At 48.5% G+C, this 13,521-nt stretch overlaps 1 protein-coding gene across 1 annotated transcript in view; it reads left to right on the top strand.

The window, feature by feature from the left end:
• The first annotated feature begins 12,540 nt into the window (after positions 1 to 12,540).
• The window catches only part of MYL2 (myosin light chain 2), an 8,159-nt gene continuing 7,178 nt past the window's right edge, over positions 12,541 to 13,521 (top strand). Inside the window, exon 1 of the mRNA XM_011355789.1 lies at positions 12,541 to 12,579. Coding sequence (XP_011354091.1) covers positions 12,577 to 12,579 — 3 coding nt within the window. The 5' untranslated portion in view covers positions 12,541 to 12,576. The remainder of the gene's footprint in view (positions 12,580 to 13,521) is intronic.

Below are 13,521 nucleotides of genomic sequence, written 5' to 3'. Positions count from 1 at the left end.
TTGGGAAATATTACCTTAGCTATGTGGGTGGGGGGAGAGACAAGTAGACACTATTTATAGCCTACCCCAGATCCGTCTGCCATCTTTTTTCCTTGCCAACAGAACTTTGATTATGTTTAGAATTTAGCCAAAGAGGCTTTGATCTCAAAGAAAGTAGTCAAGGCTTGGTCTAGACATGGGCACCTTACTTTGTTCTGGCCAATGAAATGTATGGGGAGTCTCCTGGGAGCTTCTGGGAAAGGTATTTTTCTCCCTGATAAGAAGTAGATGTGCTCCTCAAAAAATTAAAAAGTAGATGTAGCATATGACCCAGCAATTCCACTTCTGAGTATTCATCTGAAGAAACCCAAACCACTAGTTCAAAAAGATATACGCACCCCTATGTTCACTGCAGCATTATTTACAATGACCATGATAGGGAAGCATCCTAGGTGCCCATCAAATGATGAATGGATAAAGGTACATGATGAATGGTACATATATACAATGGAATATTACTCAGCCCTATAAAAAGAATGAAAGCTTAACATTTGCAACAATAGGATAGACCTAGAGGGTATTATGCTCAGTGAAATGAGTCAGACAGAGAAAGACAAATACCACATGATTTCACTTATATGTGGGATCTAACAAACAAAATAACTGAACAAATGAAACAAACAAACTCATCAATAGAGAGAACAAACTGATGGTTGTCAGATGGGAGGGGGTTAGGGAGGATGGGTGACAAAGGTGAAAGTGATTAAGAGGTACAAACCGACAGTTATAAGAATAGTCACAGAGATGTAAAGTACAGCATAGAGAATATAGTCAATAATATTATAATAAGTATGTATGGTATCTGATGGGTACTAGATTTATTGGGGTGAGCACTTCGTAAGGTATATAAATGTCTAATCACTGTGCTGTACACCTGAAACAAACATAATATTATATGTCAATGATAATTGAAAAGTAAATTTTTTTTAAAAAAGTAGATGTGAACGCAAAGAAACACTACCCCTGCCCCACTCCCACCCTTAACCCCCGCCTCCTGCCTTGAATGTGGAGGTGTGACAACAGGGTACTTGGGTCTGTGGACACCATCTTGGGAGCATGATGGGAAAGTCAACAGAATCACAGAAACAACACCAGGATCCCTGACCACGTCCAGCTGCTGAACAACCTGGAACTATCTATTATTACCAAACTCCTTGTTGTGAGAGAAAAATAATCTCGCATTGGTTTCAAGCAGCTACTAACCGTTTTCTATCGCCTGCAACCCAAAGTGCTCCCCACTGACCCAGGGGTCCCAGCCGTCTGTTCAGAATGCGGATCAGCCTGGCTTTCTCCGTTTGTATCAATACCTACTCGTCTACTCTGAGCACAGTCCTGGGCACTGTAGCAGGCAGAACCATTCTCTTCCCTGGGGCCTGTCCCCTTGTAAAACCAGAGTCACCTCAGAGGCCCTTGCTGGCCTCACACCTTCATTCCAGAGCAGATTCCATGATCCATCACTCTTTGTCTTTCTCATTTCACCAGTCTATTTTTGTTCTTTGTAAAATGTCCTGGCCCCTGGCTAGGATGCAGAGGTATGAGTACATACCCCGCCCTAATCCCTTAGGCTCCTGTTCCCTTGTTGAAAGTCACCCAGGAGAAGAGGGCAAACTTGGCTTTTTCTGTCTGGCTTTTCCTGGGGAAATCAAACTGCTCCATTGTGTGTCCCAACCCTCAAATTCTCTCCTATTCTCCTCACCACATGTGGCCCTAGAACTTTTTGTCTCAGGTCTCAAAGGAGGAATAGCATATACATGGCACATGGCATGCATGCAGCACTCCCTAATCTAGCACCCATGGAAGACATTGCTAATCAATCACAGCACTCTCATCAAGCCAGGATGGCCATGCCCAACTGAAGCTGGCAGGGGAGATAAGCTGATGTTGTCCTTGACCTCTCTAGCATGATTGGGGCATTCACACTCAAGAAGATTCCTCTGAGGGCTGTCACCCTGATGCTCTCTTAGTCAACCAGAGGGGGTCCAGCCTGAAGCCTTGGGCAGGTAGGATTGGGTGTGAGAAGTGACATCAGCCCCCAGAGACACTGCTTAGGAAGTTTGTCCAGGCCTTTCTCATGTGTGTTCTGGACTCACTCTGGGATCATCCTCAGTCTATTTTGAATTCAGTTCCATGGAACAAGTCTATAGCGATCACCTACTATGTGCCAGGACCATGGGTCCTAGAAGGATGGATGAATTCTGGCCTCTGTCTTGGAAGCTTCTAGAGGAAAGGAGAGACTAATAAGACAATGAGGCAGAAAGCAGTGAATGCTGCATAGAGCATCATTCAGTCACTCGACAAATATTTATTCAGTGCCTACTATGCGCCAGGCACTGTGCTGGGTGCTAGGGCAAGATGGTGAGCAAGATAGGCACAGTCTCTGCCCTGGGGCGCTACAGCCCAAGCAGGAGTCAGATGCTCATCAAATCATCAGACGAATAAGTGTGAAATGCAGCTGTGGCACGTGAGGGAGGAGCCCAGTGCTGGAGGCCTTCATCTGAGGAGTTGGGGAACAATGAACGAATGTTAACTAGATCAGGGGTTCTCTGACAGGGCAATTTAATGCCCTTGGGGGACATGTGGCAATGTCTGGAGACATCTTTGACTGTCACAACTGGGTGGTGTCTAGTGGGAAGAGGCCAAGGATGCCACTTGACATCCTCCAATGCAGCCCCCCACGAAGAAGAATTATCTGGCCCTGAATGTCAATTATCTCTAATGACCTCGCCCTCTATCCCCCACCCCCAACCAGGCTGGAGAGGCCAAAGATGTCAGCTCATCTTCCCTGCCAAATCCAACTGAGCTGGCCACCACGGCTCAGTAAGAGAGAGTGCTGTGACTGATCGCCAATGTCTGCCACGGGCGCTGGATTAGGAAGTGGTGCATGCGTGCCATGTGCCATGTATTTGCTACTCCTCCTTTGTTGGTGTCCTCTGAGACCTGAGACAAAAAGAAAGTTCTAGGACCATGCATGGTGACATTGAGAAACTCTGACCTAGATCAAGACAGACAGAAGAGTCTTTATCCTAAGAAAGTGGGCAACCATTTAAAAGTTCGGGTGGTGACAACTGACTTTGAAAAGGTCTCTCTGGCTGCCATATGCCGGTGGGCTCTTGAAGGCCAAGGACAGGAAACAGGGAGACCCGTGGGAGGCTGTAGGAGTCATTCAGGTGAGTAGTCACAGGAATGTGACTGGGACAGCTGTGTGCTCACTGCAGGCCTGTGCTGAGGGAGGACACAGAATCGACAGGAATTCCGGGGAGAAGTTTTGAATTTTAGTTATCATTTGAGGCTGCGCATTCTAAATTCTGAAGGCCACAAGGCTGTCTTTTTACCTAAGAGTGAACAGAAAAGGCACAAGCAGAAAAGTCTTGACTTTCTACCCAAGGGTGGGCATAGATTACCCTAAGAAACAGGATTTATGAAGACTGCGAAAGGCAAAGACAAAGCTGCATTTTATTCAACGTTATCTCAATTCGGCCTCACAGCTTCTCCACGCAGTTGGTTTTCTCACCCAACCCATTCCACCGATGAGAAAACGGAGGTTCGACAAAGAAAAGCCACTTGCCCTCCACTGTCCAGCTAGCAATTGGCAGAGGTGTCATTCTATCCCAGACCTTACTCCAAATTTCCCTGCTTCCCAGGAGACATCCACAGGAAAGCCAAGGGCGGCCAGTGGACTTCACTGCCTCTAAACCATCTCAGACCTTTTACTGGCAGAGAACCCGTTTCTTCCATCACGGTAATAATTCTCTAGGTCAGCAGTTCTCGAGTGGGGATAATTTCTCCCCCGAGAGGCCAGCTGGCAATATCTGGTGACATATTTGAGGTGGAGGGGTTGATACTGGCATTCGCTGCGTGGAAGCCGGGGATGCTGCTCAGTGTCCTAAAGGTGCAGGACAACCCCCTGCCCCGTAACGAAAAATGCTCTGGCCCAAAATGTGGGTAGATCTGAGGCTGTGACTCCCACTCTGGAATCAGGGTCCCATGAACACCCATGTCCATGCCAGGAAGGGGCCTTGCAACGCGGCGTGTCAGCTGAAAACTTGCTGAAAGGTCCTTCACCTGAGAACCTCGGGTCGGGTGACTAATGAGCTGCGAGCACGGCCTCCCTCAGCCCCAGAGCAGGGCATCAGTGACAGGTTCGGCTGTCATAGTGCCACAGTCTCAGCGAAGAGGCTCCAACAAGCGGGTGGAGGAGAGTGCGGAAAAACTGGTGGGGGGAGGTCAGGGCAGCAGCTGTTGCTGGGCTCAGGCCTTACCGGGAGGAACAATGGCCCCAGAATGCCAGGCACGCCACCAAGGCAGCTGAGCCTGCAGGAGCGGGTGGGGGTGGCGGTGGACAGGCGGGTATCTGAAGGGCACCAGTAAAAATGGAATTGTCTGGGTGCTTCTGTCCCCACACAGGCAAGGCAGATGACCAAGGGCTAAAAATACCAGGAGAGAAAAAGCCACCAAAGGGTTGTCTGCTTGCCTAGGGCTTGATCCGACCTCTGGGCTCCCTGGGAGTGGGGAGAGCTGGGGTCCCGAACCCCAAGCCCTAAATACCAGGGCAAGGAAAAGCAGAGATGGAGTCTGACAGGCCCTGGCAGTGGGGCCCCGCAGAGTGACTGCCCTTCTCTGAGCCTCAGTTTCCTCCTCGTCTGTAAATGGGTCTAATATTAGTACCTTCCTATGGTGTATTTGTGAGGACGAAATAAGATGATAGGCAAAGCACTCAGCACAGTGAGACAGCGATGATTTGATTTATTTGGGGCCCTCGGTTTGGCGAGCTCGCAAATGGCTGGATGGTGGCTGTGACGGGCAGGCCTGCTTTCCCCGGTCCTCATTCCCTATCCCCAAGGATCCAGCACAAGCTTTAATATCCCCTCCGGGACCCAGCTCATGCCAGCTCATACTCAGCCAGCTGGTGTGTGTCCGTCCTCCACTGTGAAGCTATCACTGAAAGTAGGAACAACTCTGTGAGTGAAATGTATCCAACAAGTGTCACAGAGCATCGTCCCCTAAGAACTCTGTGTGAGGGACCCAGAGGGTGAGGTGGGGCTGGAGTAGGAAATGAAGGTGGAAAGGTAACCGATAATAACCACACACGCACCCATGTGAACTCACGTGCTCTGTGCCTGGCACTGCACAAAGCCATTTACATGCATTGCGTGATTTACCATGCGGAGGGCACTTGGAACAGTGCCTGGCAGAGTAAGCGCGCAATAAATGTTAGCTGCTATCATTAGCATCACGATTATCTAGATTTACCTTAAAAACAATCTCCTAAGGTCAGCACTTTGTTTCTTCCATTTGTCAAGTAAGGAATCTGAGGTATAGGGTGGTTAAGTCACTTGGTCTAGGGCCCCACAGTCAAGGCAGTGGAGGGGCTGACCTGGAACCTAGCTTTCAATCACTGCACCATTCTGGTAGGTCAGGGTCAAGTGGCAAAAGGTCTTCACTGTCAAGCCTAGGAGGAGATTTTCTGCGGCAGTAGAAGCCATGGAGTGTTCTGGGACACGTGTGCGTCATCATCAGAGCTGGGTGTGGGGGAAAGTATTTGGAGTGGGAGTGGGGGAAAGGCACGAGAGGAGAGGCCCCGAACCAATCAAGACCTCCAACAATAGGCCAGATCCCCAGCAGGACTGGGGGAAATGGATTTGCAACATATTTTAGAGGCAAAATAGATAGACTCTGTCGCCTGTGAGGCAGACTCAAGATGACTGAGGATCTTGGTCTGGGTACCCAAGAGAGCGGTGGAGTCATTAAAAAGAAAGTGTCTGGGAAAAGGAGAGGAGAGAAAATGAATTCACATTCAAAGATGTTATCCCCTTTACCCTCATCTTCCTGGACATGGGTGAGAGCCAGCACTCTGGAATAAGAGGTGACATTTATGAACACTCACTGTGTGCCCAACAGTGTCCTAGCACTTTACAAGTATTAGTTAACTTATTCAGCTCTCACGAGAACGCTTTGAAGGACCGCAAATGTACCCAGTTCATGGATGAGGAAACCAAGGCACGGTCTGAGGACATTGCTTGCCCAAGCTGCATTCGATACACACTGGATGCCCCCCATCCGTGTGGCTGTCCCACCTCCACTGGGCACAAGGCCTGGTCCACCCGGGTCTGACTTACTGCAGGAGCCGCCTTTCCCACTTGGCTATGCTCGTTGACGCCTGGGGGCCCTGACACAAGGAGATAGGCACTATCACTTATGACAGAGTCTATCAGCCACCCCACTTTGGGCTGGCAGGGGCTGGTATGCCTTTGTTCTATCTGGAGACAGCTGACCTCACCACCGCCCCTTAAAGGGGTATTACACCCCAAAGCAAATTGACTCGCTAAGCCAGTCGCTTCCCCATGGTTTCCCAGTGAGCACTTCTACGGCACTTCTCTGTGCCAGGCTCCGTCCTAAATATAAATATGTTGCTAGATTAACTTTAAATTCACCGATATTAATATATGATCTCATTTGACCTGCTGAAGCGTTTTATAAAACAACCATATAGAGAAGGGGTTCCTTTTTACCTTACAAGGTAGGATACAATGGCTTAGACTTGAATTCAGGGAGCTAAAGAAGAAAAAGTGGCTGCAAAGGAAAGGAATTTTTTAAATGCTCCCAGCTGGGGCTGCATTAAAACCTCTAAAAGACCCAAAAAATGAAAAGATGCATTTTTCTTTTCATGAAATGACTCCCACCTCCTTACATGAAATGAAAGATAACAGCTCGAAACAGCCAAACTGGAGGAAGAACATCCCGCAATGTCCCAGTTGCCCCACGGTGATTATTTTAATCCTTTTTTAAAATACATCTACTCCTTTCCGAAAAAAAGTTCGTCGTTGGGTTTTTGTCTCGTTCTTGGCACTCCTGCTCAACTCGTGCTCAAAGCGTATATTCAGTGTGCCCACTGTGTGACCTGGCTCTGCCACCAGCCTCTCGTTCGCCTACGGATGAGAGGACACACATCCCATCCTCATCAGTGAGGTGAGGGCCAGGGACTTCTGGAAAGGACTATAGGCACATTGTAGAGTAGAGAGGCCCAGGTGGCCAGGGGGATGTGAAATGTGCCATCAATGTGAAAAAGTGTATTTATACGTGCATGTGTGTATGTGTGTGGTATGATGGTAACGTGAAAAAAAATGTATATTTGTGTGTGCATGTGAGGGGGTGTGAGAGGAGTTGGGAAATGCAACGTGGTATCCCGGAATAAATCCTGGACCAGAAACAAGGGCAACAGTGGAAAAACCAGTGCAATCCAGAAAGAGTCTGGAGTTTCATCAACAGTAATGTACCAGTGTCTGTTTCTTAGTTTTGACCAACGTCCCACAGTAACGTGAGATGCTAATATTAGGTGGAATGGGTGAGGGGTCTATGGGAACTCTGCAACTTTTCTGTAAATTCTAAAATTAAAATTTTATTTAAAAAAAAAGTCTGGAAGGAATTTTATGATGTTCCAGAATAGCAAAACTAACCTACGGTGCTAGAGGCCAAAAAAATGGTTACTCTGGAGGGTGATGACAGGGACAGGGTACTAGGGAAAGTTCTGGGAGCTGGAATGTCTTATGTCTCGATTTGGGGGGTGGTGACACGGTACATACATATGTAAAAACTCATCGCACTGGGCACTTAAGAAATGTGCACTTTACTGCAGGTGTAACTCAATTAAAAAAAACCAAAAGCACAATGAATGAAAACTCTAATCTGAAAGACTTCACACCAAACCACAAACACTGGTTCCCTCTGGAAAGGATTTGGCCAAAGGGATAGAAAGGAAGTCTCTCAGTCAAAATATTTCTAGAACACTTCTAACTGTTTAATAGTAAGGATGTATTCATTCACATTATATTAATTTAACTTTTTATGGACACGTGACATGCAGACAGAGAAAGGCACAGATCGTAAAAGTGCAGCTCGATGAATCTTCCCAAACATAACACGTCTATAGCACCCAGATCAAGACGCAGAACCCTCCAAGCACCCGGAAAGAACCCCAATTACTCATTACCTCAAATTCTGATTTTACTGGCATTCTATATACAGCATATATATTTAGCTAAACCTGGCAACCGCACCCCTAATGGCCCATCCCAGGAACCACTTCCCATTGGCCTAACAGCACAGATTCCTTCTGCAGGTTTATCCGCATGACATTTTGAGATTTAAAATGTTACCGTTTACTTTAGAAAATTATCAGGAGCAGTGATCTGCAAAGTAGGAATCGACGGCTTATAGAAATGCAAACGTCCCTTACCTGGCTCCTCTCATTCCAAGCCCTCCTTCCATCCCCTGAGAACACATCGCCTCAGGCTAAGGCGTTGGATCCAAGTTCAAATGCAGGTACTGACCCTGAGAAGCTGCATGGCCGGCTCCAAATGGTGGGTGGAAAGAGGACTGTCCCCATTCAAGGATTCCCCTCCACCTGGATAGACCATGTTTTCCGGGCCTGGGAAATGTTAGAAACTCCCTGGTCCCAAGTGGGGGGTTCCCAGGGTCTAACCGCCAAGCACCCCAAAACACAGGGGCTGACATCCCATGCTCACGATGTATTATCCGATTCCATCCTCCTGACAACCCTATGAGGTGAGTGCAATTATCTCCATTTTACAGATGAGGAAACTGAGGCTCAGAGAAAAGAAACCTGTGTAAGGCCACACAGAGCTGTCGGGCCTCACACCTTGGCTCCTCGGAGTCCAAAACCCTCATCGGTCACAGTAGGCGTTTCTGAGGAGAATCAAAAGCAAACCTTCGTCCTGTCTGTCCTCACTCTGGCGGGTGACGGGCACCTTGCGGGCTGCGGCCCTTGGTTTCCTGCCTCCTTGCTTCCGGGTTCCCAAGGGAGAGTCGGGTGCCAGTTAGAGTTTCTCCCCTGGAGCGATGTTCTTCCTGCCTGGGGAGTACGTCAGGTTTTCTCTTCATCCTCGGAGTTCGTGAATTTCACCAAGCTTTCTCGGTGGGGTGTGTGTTTCTTCCTCATCCCTGCAGCGTGAAAGTCCTTTCCATCCACGGATCTTGTTCTCGTCCCAGCTGAAGAAAACCTTCTTGCATGACAGTGGACCCTTGAACGCCACTGGGTGGGCACTGGGCGGGCCCACTTACACGTGGGTTTCTTCCCTCACATTCTACAGCCAGCCCTCCTTATCCGCGGGTTCCGCATCCGGGGATTCAACCGAGGGAGCCAGAACGCTATTTTCGCATTCACAACCACAGATTCGCAACCGCGGATGGGGAAAATGCTGTTCTCGATCTGCGGTTTGTCGAATCTGCAGATGTGACGCCCACGTCGTTCAAGGGTAAACTGTACTTGCTCACTTTCTGCCTCTCCTTCTGGAATGTTTCTTCGTGATTCTGTTCTGAGGTATTCCCCGCACATCATCTTTCAGGCCATTCTTTGGTTTGCAACAGGGACCATCCTTTTTGGCAATTCGTCTAATTTGTTTTAGTTCAGAAATCAGGAAGTCATTTTGGGGGTTTCATGTGCATGTCCCTAAGTTTTATTTGCTTTAGTTCTGTTTTGTGTAGTAATCCAATACTTGGGATTTAAAAAGTAATCAAATTAATACACTGCTACATTTTCAAAATAGATTATTGTGCCATATTAGTTAAACATAAATTACTACTTTTCTCAAATCGAAGCTTATTATGCGTGTCTCCCCTTACCTGAGTGAAGCTTTACTGAGGTTCATCAGGCCCTTAGAACAGGGCTCTACACATAGTAGGGCTCCAATAAATAAGTAATTAATGTCCTTTGAATTTGGGGTCAAACTCATTCTTGGTTAGAGCAGTGAACATCTATAAGCACTAACATTTTTCCCTCTCCTCACCTCAGATTCTCCACTCACGGGACTTTGTCCCAGCGCTCTGGGGATGGCGGGAGCTCCCCGTGGTGACCCAACCCATTGGCAAGGGGGAGCCTCTGGGTCTCCAGTTCTCTCATCAGAGCCCAAGGCCTAATTCATATCCTATGGGCCCCAAGCCCTGGCTACCATGTGGCCCCAGGCCCTATTCAGGCCACTATGTTCCCAGAATCCCCCTGACACACATAATCTCACTTAATCCTCCCCACAGCCTTAAAAGGGGTATGTACTATAATGGTCTCTCTTTCCCAGATAAGGGAACTGAGGCCCTGAGAGGTTTAGTGTCCTATTTGAAGCCCCACACCTCTCCCTACTGAACCATAAGCCCCCTTCTAGCGCCCCTCCCAAAGGCCTAGTCGAATAAATTATGTCCTCAGAGGAGGGCCTAGCTCTACGGGTGCCCTTGAGGGACATACCTATACACCCCATTCGCCTCTGGGGGGCTTGAGCCCATCCTAACCCCAGAACTAGGGGTTCTCTTCCCCCACGACATCTCCTGTGGCTGCAGCAACCTTTTCGCTTGGCCATTTATAGCTCCTGACTGTTCACACAAACGCTTAAATGAAAATCCATGATGTGCTTATTAGCTAGGAAAACATTTATTTTGGCGTTATCAGAGAATCTTGGCCAGAAAAGCTCTTCTCGACCTATGTGTGCTTGTGCTTGTGCATGTGCATATGAGTGTGTGTGGGTGTGTGTGCCAATATGTGCATGAGTGTCCATAAGTGTGTGGGTGTTTTATCTGTGTATGCGTGTGCGTGTGCACGTATATGTGCGCACCGCATATGCCCACTTGAGTGCAGGTGTACACGGACCTGTGCACGCACAGGAAAACACATTTTTTTGTTAGTAAAGCTTCTGTTAGAAGGTGCTTCTGGGTAGTTCTAACCCATGTGTGACTAGAGAGAGTGAAAAATCCCACATCTTTTTTTAATTTTTTTTTTTGTCATGGCATTAAATGGTTCTTGAGTTTGTGCCCCCAAATTGAATTTTTTTTTCAGTTGAGAAAGGGACGTGAGGGATGGCTGCATTTACTGAGGACCTGACTGGGCCTCATCTCCTGTCACCCTCTGGAAACCTCATGAGGAAGGTCTTTTTATCATTCCCGCTTTACATGTTCAGAGAGGGACTGCCCAGCCTGAGGGCTAATTCACTTCACTCCCCTGCCTCAAACTGCTGAAGGTCGAATAGAAATGTTCCAGCAATCCCCACTCAGGCCCTTGGCAAGGAGGGGAAGTCTGCGTTGTTGTTATTAGTTTGTCCACTCAAGATCTTGCCAGTTTTTTCCAACATCCCCAGCAGGTCCCAGCACATCAGAGCAACTGAGAACATATCTGTGGCTTGATCTGGTTAATAGGGTCTCTTTCTGGGGGCTGTCCAGGGGCTGGTTAGACAAAGGGTCCTGCTTGGAACTCCCTATGCCCCCACCCCTTGCTGCTGGAATGAAGTTCCAAGGCCGTACCTCGTGATCCGCCCTGCCCACCTCGCTGGCCTCACCTTGTGCCTCGAAACCCCTCACTCACTCAGCTCTTTCTGCTCCTATAGGCCCCCAATTCACCCTCCTTTGAGGCCTCTGCTGCCAGGAGCACTCTTCCCTAGTCTCTGTTCAGAGAGGCCCCCTGAGACCCTATGAGATGGCTCCCACCCGTCCCTGGCACCTGTCTTTACACAGGAGAAAAGCCATCTTGGGAGAGAGTAATAATTAAAAAGTCTCACGTTCAGAGAGCAAGGTGCCTTTTCCGAGGCCCTTTAGCACCTGGACTCTGGGAGCAAATGGGCCTGGGATCCACTCCCAGCTCCATCACTGCATGACCCCGGGAGGCTCACTTCCTCTATTAGCCTCAGTTTCTTCATCTGCGAAATGGGAACATAGAGGATAAGGTGGTCCCCACTCCACAGGGTGGATGGAAAATTCAATATGAGCATGAAACGTTTGTACACGGTGCCTGGCACAGACCAAGTGCTCTGTAAGTGAGTTATTTCTTCAGTCAACCAACAAGTATTTGCTGAGCAGCTGCTCTGTGCCAGTCATGAGCTAGGAGCCAAGGAGAGAGTGCTCCTGGCAGCACTGTCCACTGACGCTGAAGAAAAGAAGTGAATTCCACAGTGTGTTAGGGAGTGATAAATGCTTTGAAGAAAAACAGAGAAAGGGATCCGGAGGGCAGGTAGTCAAGGGCTGTTTTAAAAAGAGTGGTGGAGAGGTCTCACCGAGGTGACATTTGAGCATAGGTCTGAAGAAACGAGGGCGGGAGCCTTGTAGATGTCTGATGGGAAAGCATTCCAGGCAGAAGACACTGCAAGTGCAAAGGCCCTGAGGTCGCCCTGTGCCTGATATTGTTAGAGAATTTTAAGTCTCCTCTCCCCACCATTCTGTCTCTCAAAATTGACAAGCACAAGTGTCGCCTGCCCAAGCACTGCAGAAAGTGTGCAGCATCTCTCTCCGTGACCCAGCCGCCTGTCTTTTTAACCTTGAATGCCTTTGTGGGTCTCAAGTGTCACTAGGAGGCGGGTGAACTGCCCTGACTTCAGAAGAACGGCATGGGGTGGGGGGGCCTTAGGTGGTGCCTACCTCACCTACTACTGCCAAAAGTGGTCATGGGGTTATTTTTAAACACAGGGAGGAAGTATTTATTGTTCCGGCTGAGGAGAGTGGGCAGCCTGTGGGATTTTCCTGAGGAACCAGTACTGCGTCCTATTCACCATGGTGAGTATCGAGGGCTCTGCGAGGTGAGTTGATGCCGGGTGGGCTAGAAGGGGACACCACCTACAAGCAAAGGACCAGAGCAAAGGCAGCAGGGGGGAGGCGGCTTTTGAGGACCCCAGGTTCTGGTGAAGAAAGTGCTGCTCGCTGTGTGCACACAGAGGAACCCCAATCAATGCCCTGATAAGCCACAAATAACAGCAGCTCCCGGGACTTGCAAAAACAAAATAAGAGAGTTGGCTTTTTTATGGCTCGTCTACTGACCTCTCGAGGAATCGATAACTCCCAGGGCTTGCAAAATGGGATTGAATGCTTTTAAGGATCAAATTGTAATTCTCGTCTCTTGTTCAGGCAGCTGGGGAAAAGATCTTTTTGTATTCACCTTTTGAACTTGCAAAATTAAAACCTTTCTCCATGTATTGTTTGGTGAGGTGTCCCCCTCCCAAAGCAGGAAGCCCCCAAATTAGGGTCAGCATAGGAGTGTGGTTAAGGGGCGCAGACAGACTCTGGAGTCAGACGGTCCAAGTTCAACTCCAGCTCTGCTTTTTTTGTGACTGTGTGACCTTGGGCAAGGGACCCGACCTGTCTGAGCCTCAGTTGTCTCCGCAGTAGAATGGTGACGGTAAGAACAGCATCTACTTGACAGAGTAGTTCTGAGAGTTGAATGAAATAACATCCATACAGTGGGTAACCGTCTGCTGTAACTATTTAAAGCCGGAGAGAATGGGGGGTGGAATGTTGACTCGCTCCCTGTACTGTTTGCATGGGGTACGGCCAGACCATTTAGAAAGATTTCGCTGCCATTTGGATCAAGACAGAATTGTGGGGTGGGGGGAGCGGTTAGGTTTTAACACCCTGAAAAAGTGTCATTTCATCTCGGCATTCCTCATGCTTTAGTGAGCCTGAATTTTTTTCCCCCTCCAATCAATTTTCCTCCTGTGCATT

This window comes from Pteropus vampyrus, unplaced genomic scaffold, assembly GCF_000151845.1.
Source record: "Pteropus vampyrus isolate Shadow unplaced genomic scaffold, Pvam_2.0 Scaffold23, whole genome shotgun sequence".
Classification (NCBI taxonomy): Eukaryota; Metazoa; Chordata; class Mammalia; order Chiroptera; family Pteropodidae; genus Pteropus; species Pteropus vampyrus.
The sequence above is the reverse complement of the archived record's forward strand: the minus strand, read 5'-3'. Positions and strand labels throughout refer to the sequence as shown.